Source organism: Nycticebus coucang, chromosome 20 (genome assembly GCF_027406575.1).
Source record: "Nycticebus coucang isolate mNycCou1 chromosome 20, mNycCou1.pri, whole genome shotgun sequence".
Taxonomy (NCBI): Eukaryota; Metazoa; Chordata; class Mammalia; order Primates; family Lorisidae; genus Nycticebus; species Nycticebus coucang.
Genome location: NC_069799.1, coordinates 12,811,686 through 12,821,451, shown reverse-complemented (window position 1 = coordinate 12,821,451; position 9,766 = coordinate 12,811,686). Strand labels below are relative to the sequence as shown.

Below are 9,766 nucleotides of genomic sequence, written 5' to 3'. Positions count from 1 at the left end.
ACATTCAGCAATTTGAAGACAAATAATAATGTATTTTGTATACTCTAACAGAGTACGTAAGTGGCAAGCAAAAAACACAGTATCTGTATGGGGGTGATTCTGCACCCTGAAAACATAAGATATTTTAACAATAAATTTAATGTAATGTAGGAAACTTTGCTTTGATAATCTGGAAAGTCTACTTTGCTTGGAAATGATCAACTCTTCTGAAATTATCTGTTTTGACTTACTATTTCCATTTTCTTCTGAAGATACCTACACACACATGCTTTTCCCTTTCTACAATCCTCACACACAATTTATCTTGATATATTGCATGTTGTAGTCAATCTAAATCAAAACAAAACATCTCTATGTCTTTACCAGGTCTAGAAAAGGGCCATATCCAAAGAAAAATGTTGGATATTTTATGAATAGTAATTTTGGGTTGAAAGCTATGGCTTCAAATTTTACTCCCATATAATCTTTATTATAATAACATTCTTCTACTAACTAAGAAGAAAAAAGAACACAAAACAGTAATGTGGAGTACAATATTTTGAAAATATTGAACATTTAGATCCTCAGGGGGGAAAGGTCACTAAAGTAGTTATTCCACTGCATTACCCAAATTGTACATTTTCACCTGTTAACTACAATCTTGGACAAGAAAGTTTAATTAGTGGCAGGATTACATTTCATTCATTGTGCATCAGTGTTAAAACATTAAAAACCATGTAATTTTATTAATCAAGACAAGTTTTTTAGCCCAGAGCCTAAATGAAAGCATTTTTAAATCCACTATGTGCACAAGTGCTCCAGAGGAATTATTCTAATCTAATACAGTAATCTCAGTAATCTCAGGCTTTCTTGAAAAATTGAGGCTAATTATCCAGTGCATCTATTTGAATGCATTTATGACCTTTAAATAGGAGTTATCTTTCCTGTCCTCTGATAGCTGTAATTATGTGGGAATTATCTTGATTTTCTGCTGACATTTGTCAAGATGTTTTTCTTCCTACTCATATCACATCAATTACCAGTCACAATTTCTATGTTCCCTATCACATCAAATAATATTCAAGACTCGTATTTTGTTTTACAATAAAGATATATCAGTATTTTAACTAACTGGCCTCATTTTTCCTACTTAAGACATAACCAGTGAAATATTTTCAAAATGTTGAACAACATCCCAATTATACAATGTATGCTTACATGCATCATTGTTTTATGATTAACCCCCCCCAAAATCTTTGTGTGTTTTTATTGTGGCTTATATTGGCCATTAAGTTATTCTAATAAAATTGATACTAATAACATTCACAAAATATTAAATGGCCTCTCAGAGCCCTGAGACAGAAGAAACAAATAACATGTTTTCATATAGATATTAAGAATACCAAGGGTGGTGGGTTCAAACCTGGCCCCAGCCAAACTGCAACAAAAAATAGCCAGGCTTTGTGGCTGACACTTGTAGTCCCAGCTACTTGGGATAATTGAATTACATCAATATTTGCTTTTGAATAATTTTAGTACTTTCAATATAAAGCATCCTAAATATATTAATAATTATACCTGTATAAGTTATCGGTCATATGTAAAAAATGATCAAATTATTTTGAATGCACATTCCCAATAACAAACATGCAAAAATAAAGCCTGAAAATGTGTTAGTTTTTACTTGTGTGAATTCCCTGATGCACTTAGAGTGAAGTTTTAATTAATTAGATTATGCGCCTTTATAGTAACTATAAATTCTCTCTTTGTATGAACTCCCTGGTGATGCCTAAGTTGTATATTTGAGATAAACTCTTTTCACGTGTATTATAAGGTTTTTGTAGTATGAATTCTGTGATATATTTTACATTTGTAGGATTTCTCTTCAGGACGAATTTCCTGGTTTTGTCTAAGGCCTGAACACTAAGGAAAGAATATGCTGCAGCCTCTACATTTTCAAGGTTTCCTTATGGTATATTTTTTGATGTTCACTAAGGTTTAAAAGACAGTTAAAAGCTTTGCCACATTCCTGGTATCGGTAGGGGCTCTCTTCAATATTATAGATTCTTTGATGTTGAGTAAAATGTGAAAAAGGCTTTGCCATATTAGTCACATTAGTGGTGTTTTTCTATAGTATAAATTTCTGGTGTCTACAAAAGTTAAAATGAGAAGTAAAGATTTTTGCATGTTGTAGGCCAGGTGTGGTGACTCATGACTGTAATCCTAGCACTCTGGGTAGCCAAGGCGGGTGGCAAACTCACTGCCTTAACTCACAGGTTTGAGACCAGCTTGAGCCAGAGTGAGACCTTGTCTATAAAAATAGCCAGGCATTGTGGTGGGTGCCTGTAGCCCCAGCTACTTGGGAGGCTGAGGCAAGAGAATTGCTTAAGCCCAAAAGCTTGAGGTTGTCATGAGCTGTGACGCCATGGCACTCTATTGAAGGCGACAAAGTGAGACTCTGTCTCAAAAAAAAAAAATAATAATAATAATAAAAATAAAAATTTTCCACATTATTCACATTTGTATGGTTTCTCTCCTGTATGAATTCTCCGATGTACTCTAAGTATTGTACTACGATTAAAAGCTTTGCCACATTCATCACATTTGTAGGGTTTCTCTCCAGTATGAATTCTCTGATGTCGTCTAAGTGGTGAACTATGGGTAAAGGCTTTGCCACATTCGTCACATTTGTAGGGTTTCTCTCCAGTATGAATTCTCTTATGTATCATGAGGTATGAACACCACTTAAAGGCTTTGCCACATTCTTCACATTTGTAGGGTTTATCTTCAGTATGAATTCTCTGATGTTTTCTAAAAGATGAACTATAGTTAAAGGCTTTGCCACATTCTTCACATTTATAGGGTTGCTTGCCATTGTGAGTTACCTGATGCTGTGTGAGGGTTGACCTATGGCTAAAAGCTTTCCCACATTCTTCACATTTGTAGGTTTTCTCTCCAGTATAAATTCTCTTATGTGTCATGACGTGTGAACACTGGTTAAAGGCTTTACCACATTCCTCACATTTGTAGGGTTGTTCTCTAGTATAAGTTCTCTCATGTTCTCTAAGGGTTGAACTACACTGAAAGGCTTTTCCTTCTTCACATTTGTAGGGTTTCTTGCCATTGTGAGTTAGATGATGTTGTGTAAATGTTGACCTATGGCTAAAGGCTTTGCCACATTCTTCACATTTGTAGGGTTTCTCTCCAGTATGTATTCTCTTATGTATCATGAAGTATGAATACCGGTTAAAGTGTTTGCCACATTCTTCACATTTGTAGGGTTTCTCTCCAGTATGAATTCTTTTATGTATCACAAGGTACCAACACCGGTTAAAGGATTTGCCACATTCTTCACATTTGTAGGGTTTCTCTCCAGAATGAATTATCTGATGTTTCATAAGGTCAGAGCACTGGTTAAACGCTTTGCCACATTCTTTACATTTGTAGGGTTTCTCTCCCGTATGAATTCTCTTATGTATCCTCAGATATGAATACTGATGAAAGGATTTGCCACATTCTTCACATTTGTATGGCTTCTCTCCAGTATGAATTCTCTGATGATTTCTAAGGGTTGAACTCTGCTTAAAGGTTTTGCCACATTCTTTACATTTGTATGGTTTCTCTGCAGTATAAAACCTGGGATGTCTTTCAAGCTTTGAAGAAAGACTAAAGGATATTCCACATTGTTTACCTCTACAACATTTTTCTCCACTATGAACCATGTTATTTGTCAGATTGGATGACTCACTAAAAACATTTTCACATTTATTATGTCTGTATGAGTCTTCTCCAGTATGAATTCCCTGATTTTCAGAACGTTCCCCTGACTGGTGTAAGGCTTCTACACATTCAGTACACTTGTAGGAATACTCCTGAGTATGGATATCATCATGGCTGATGAACTTTAACCTTTTATGAAATACTTTTCCACATTTGTTACATTTGTATTGGACCTCTGAATGTTGAGATTTCAAATATTTCATAGAGCATGAGACTTGATTTATGGCCTTTTCAGGTTTATTGCATTGATAAATTCTCTCATTAGTATGAACATCTAGGTAATTATTTTGGGTAAAATTCTGGAAAGGGGATATTAAAATTTTATTTGATATGTCATATTTTTTCCAATTATTTACACCCTGATTTTCAATAAACAATGACGACTGGAGAAACATCTTACCATACTGATCCCAGTTGTAGATGTTGGTATGTGAAGGTAATATTGATTGGTGGAAGAATAATAAAGTTTTAATGACAGACTCATAAAATTGATGACAGTCATAAATATCCTCTTCAATTTTAATTCTCTGGTCTTCAGAAGCATTTGACGGGACACTTAATCCAAATGTGCACCCAAAATTCTGGATTTCTCTGAGGCTTTCATAAGACCGGTTTTTGCTGCCCTCAATAGGTAATGCTGAAAAAAAAAATGCAGATATGGTTTAAATGACATGCAGAGTCCAGGGAAAATAAATAGGAAAAACTACTGCAGCAACAGAGACTGAAAACTACAAAACATAATTCAAGAAATTATGAAACATGTGAATAAATGGAAAGTTATCTTGTGTTAATGAATTGAAAAATATATATTATATAAAAATATATATACTATATAAAAATTTATATATACTATATAAAAAATTTTATATAGGCTTGGCACCTGTGGCTCAAGCGGCTAAGGTGCCAGCCACATACATGGGAGCTGGCAGGTTCAAATCCAACCTGGGACTGCCAAACAACAATGATGGATGGCTGCAACCAAAAAATATAGCCGGGCGTTATGGCGGGTGCCTGTAGTCCCAGCTGCTTGGGAGATGGAGGGAAGACAATCGCTTGAGCCCAGGAGCTGGAGGTTGCTGTGGGCTGTAATACCATGCACTCTACCCAGAGCAACAGCTTGAGGCTTTGTCTCAAAAAAAAAAAAAAAAAAAAGAAAGAAAGAAAGAAAAAAATTATGTAGTATAAAATATGTACTATAAAAATATATAATTATAAATATATACATTTATTTATTTTAGAGACAGAGTCTCACTTTATCGCCCTTTGTAGAGTGCTGTGGTGCCACAGCTCATAGCAACCTCCAACTCCTGGGTTTATGCGATTCTCTTTGCCTCAGCCTCCCGAGTAGCGCGTACCACAACACCCGGCTATTTTTTGTTGTTGTTCTTGCAGTTTGGCCGGGGCCAGGTTTGAACCCACCACCCTCAGTATATGGGGACGCCCTGAAAAAATATTTTTAATGAACACAAGACCCAAAATCATCTACAAATGCAATGCAATTTCTATCAATGATACGGCTCGGCTCCTGTTGCTCAGTGGTTAGGGCGCCAGCCACATACACCTCGGCAGGAGGGTTCAAACCTGGCCCGGGCCTGCTAAACAATAATGACAACTGCAAGAAAAAAATAGCCAGGCGTTGTAGTGGGTGCCACTAGTCCCACTAGCTCCTAGCTCCTTGGGAGGCTCAGGCAAGAGAATCACTTAAGCCCAAGAGTTTGAGGTTGCTGTGTGAGCTGTAACACCACCACACTCTATCGAGTGTGACAGAGTAAAACTCTGTCTCAAACAAACAAACAAAACCCAATCGTGTCTGTATAGAATTACATTTAAAATCCCAAAATATTCATGAAATGAGAAAGTGTCCCCCATAACCAAAGTGATCCTGTCCAAAAAGAACAAACATGGAGGCATAAGAACCAAAACATTATGGTTCTGGCATACCAACATGGATGGACCTGAAGGACATCATCATAAGTGAAATAAGCTATATGCAAAAAGACAAATATCATGATTTTACTCACATACAGAATCTTTATAAAGTTTCCATCTTTAAAAAAAAAAAAAAAAAGAAAGAAAGAAAGAAAAAAGAGGCCAGGCAAGGTGGCTCACATGTGTAATCCCAGCACTTGGGAGGCTGAGGTGGGTGGATTGCCTGAGCTCACAGGTTCAAGACCAGCCTGACCCAGAGCGAGACCTTATCTAAAAAAATAGCTAGTCATTGTGGCAGGTGCCTGTAGTCTCAGCTACTGATGTATGATATCACGGCACTCTACTGAGGGTGACAAAAATGAGACTCTGTCTCAAAAAAAAGAGAGAAAAAAATCCTAAAAGGAGGAAGTAGAACAATGGTTTCCAAAGATTAAGAGAAGGGGTGGGTAAAGCAATGTTCCTTAGGAGGTAGAAAAGAAAGAATAAGTTTTGTTTTCTATTGCACAGTAATATGAAAATCATTAAGAGTAAAGCATTAGGGCGGCGCCTGTGGCTCAGTGAGTAGGGTGTCGGCCCCATATACCAAGGGTAGCAGGTTGAAACCCAACTCCAGCCAAACTGCAAGAAAAAAAATAGCTGGGTGTTGTGGCGGGCTCTTGTAGTTCCAGCAACTCTGGAGGCTGAGGCAAGACAATTGCCTAAGCCCAAGAGCTGGAGGTTGCTATGGTACTCTACCAAGGGCGACAAAATGAGACTCTGTCTCTAAAAAAAAAGAAAAAAGAAAAGAGTAAAGCATTAAATATTACAAAATTTTTAGTAGATTGGCTTGTGGATGTTCCCGCCATAAAGAACTAATAAATGCATGAGGAAATGGATACAATACCATGATTTCATTATTATACTACATATATATATGAAACAACAAATTATACCTCATATATATGCACAATTACAATGCGTTCATTAAAAACATAGACAAACACTTAAATATAAGACCTATGACTATTAAATTCATAGAAGCATGTACAAGAGACAGTTCATGACAACTGGTCTTTGTAATTATTTCTTGGATACAACAAAGGATTAGTCAACAAAAGCAAAAACATGCAGCTGTTACTCATCAGTGTATCCACAATATCTCAAACATTTTCAAAGAAAAACATGGAGTGTATAAATGTAACTGGCAACATTATTCACTAAACATAATACCTGGAAGCAAATGCAAAACCTACAAGCAATCAAATGTTCCTTGATCAATGAGTAAAGAAAATGTGATACATGCATACATGAAATATTATGTAGCCTTAAAAAAGACATCTTGACATACGGTAAGGAAAAACATTGAAAATATATTAAGTAAATTAATACATTCACAAAAATGTTATTATAGTCACATAACATATAAAGTAGTCCAACTCATAGAAAGGGAAAGTTTTAGAATGATGTCATTTAGATGGTAGAGAGAGGAAGAAAGCATAATATGTCTTTCAGTCAGTATTGACTTTAATATTTGTAAGATAAAATGATCTTAGAAATCTGTTGAGGCTCGGTGACTGTAGCTTAGGTGGCTAAGGCACCAGCCACATACACCAGAGCTGGCAGGTTCAAATCCAGCCTGGGCCTGCGAAGCAACAACAACTACAACAAAAAAATAGCTGGGCGTTGTGATGGGGGCCTATAGTCCCAGCTACTTGGGAGGCCGAGTCAAGAGAATCGCTTGAGCCCAGGAGTTGGAGGTTGCTGTGAGCTCTGATGCCACGGCACTCTACCCAGGGCAACAGCTTAAGGCTCGTCTTAAAAAAGAAAATAAATAAATAAATGATTTAAAAATCTGTTGAAAAACCTATTTAATATACTTCATAATACTGAACTGTGCACTTAAAAATATTTGATGACAATTTTGTTTTTTATCACAAATAATAATTTGATTACCAGTAAGAAATGATTTTAAACTTTTCAAAAAATTGTTTCTCATAAAATAATATAGATTTAAGGAATAAATATGATGTCAATTTAAGACTATTTTCTTCTCTGCTCACCTAGACAGGATAAGAAATTCACTGAATATATATATATATAGTCATACATGTATATATATGCATACACACACACATACAAAATAATTTCTAAATAAGTATGGACAATGTAGGTCCTGAACAGATATTTTTATAGGCAATAGCTATATGCCCAATGCATATATAAATTATATACTACGTTATCTTAAAGTGTATAGACTTGAACAGTACCATCCAGTTGATAATACCTATGTTTAAAATAAAAAATATAATTAACTCATCTGATGAAACATACATATCAAAAAGAAACAAAGTAATATCAACTTGGAAAGAAGAATATAAGAAATTTTGATACATAAACACTAAAGATAACATAGATATACAATTAAAATAATTCTTAGCAACAGAATAAGGAGTAGGGCGCCGGCCCCATATGACAGAGGTGGCAAGTTCAAACCCAGCCCTAGCCAAAAACAAACAAACAAACAAAAAAAACAATAACATTCAAAAAATTAATGGGCGGCGCCTGTGGCTCAAGGAATAGGGCACTGACCCCATATATCGGAGGTGGTGGGTTCAAACCCGGCCCAGCCAAAAACTGCAAAAAAAAAAAAATTGTACATTTAATATCTACTATTTTTAATTCTGTGCACCCACAAAGATTGGTGCCATTTTACACAAAAATACAGCAGCCATAATACAGCCTCTGAAAATTAAGAAAAGCTTGAATTTCCAAACGGAATAACATAAATGTTATAAACTATGGTGTGAATTACTGAAATACAAAGTGAACATTTGGGATGAAATCATACCATCATTTAAATATAGTCTGAGAAAATTGATACAAATTTTATGACTCCTTGTTGCCTACAATAAACTTGAACTTACAAACATTTTAATAATTTTTTTTTTGAGACACAGTCTCACTTTATTGCCCTTCGTGCTATGCTAGCACTATTGCTAGCATCATAGCTCACAGCAACCTCAAAGTCTTGGACTCAAGTGATTCCCTTGCCTCAGCTATTTTTAGAGATGGGGTCTCGCTCTGTGGCTCAGACTGGTCTCAAACCCATGAGCTCTGGCTCTCAGAGTGCTGGAATTACAGGCATGAGCTACTGTGCCCGGTCCTCATTTTAATAATTTTTAGGCTTCCACTACTAACACAGTTTAATTCTTAGGTAACATGTAAATTTAGCATTTTATTTTAGGAGTTTTGAATCTGAAAACCATGGACAAATTTTACATACATTTCAGAAAGTGAACATATAGGGGAGAAACGTAAGGAAGATAACAGACCATGAGGTCTCCCACTCATAACCCCCACAGCATATTGTGACAGTCCTGGCCAAGGAAGCCTTTATGGGAATTTTGGGATTTAGGTGGGTGTTTCTGAAATCCTGGTAGAGACCAAGATTGAAGACTATCATTTTGAGAAAGCTGGACCATGACCCATTACCACACTTTCCAGTGACAGTCCTGGCAAAAGAATAAAAAATGACCACATTCCACTGCAGACGTAGCTATATATAGCTTATGTGACATTGGTTCTGCCACTAGCACTATTTGCCAAGATATACAGGAGGATTCATATCTATGTGTACCTCAGGTAAACAGGACTTCAAACCTGGATCCTATCTTTCGTCACTGAATCAATCTAAAACCCACCTTTTTCACTTCTCACCCATGAGACGAGAAAAATCCTGCCTACACAAGTAACCTCAGGTAGAAACATCCATCTGTGCTCCTGATTACATAACCACCAATATTTATCTGAAAGTTGATCTGGAAATGGCACGTAACCTGGTCTCCCCCACAGTCCAGGACTGATTTTACTCAATTTGAGATACGTCTGGAAGTATGCACATCTGTGCTCATGAACGCAGACTTGCTAACAACTATCTTACTGTGAATCTTAAAATTGCCTTGCTAACAATCTCCAGTTCCTGTCAGCCAGGGTTTAGAGGGAGTCCTGCTTACCCAAAAGCTTGGAGGGAAATATTACAGGGACCCAAAGACAGACCTAAAGACATTTCTCATAAGGGGGCAGCGCCTGTGGCTCAAGG

General features: G+C 36.3%; 1 protein-coding gene across 4 annotated transcripts in view; it reads right to left on the bottom strand.

The window, feature by feature from the left end:
• Window positions 1–292: 292 nt before the first annotated feature.
• The window catches only part of LOC128572964 (zinc finger protein 99-like), a 56,487-nt gene continuing 47,013 nt past the window's right edge, over window positions 293–9,766 (bottom strand). For 3 of the 4 annotated variants that reach the window (XM_053573126.1, XM_053573128.1, XM_053573127.1), the window contains one exon: window positions 293–4,396. In XM_053573126.1, the coding sequence (XP_053429101.1) occupies window positions 2,490–4,396 (1,907 nt within the window). In that variant the 3' untranslated portion in view covers window positions 293–2,489. The remainder of the gene's footprint in view (window positions 4,397–9,766) is intronic. The other variant, XM_053573125.1, reaches the window with a different exon arrangement.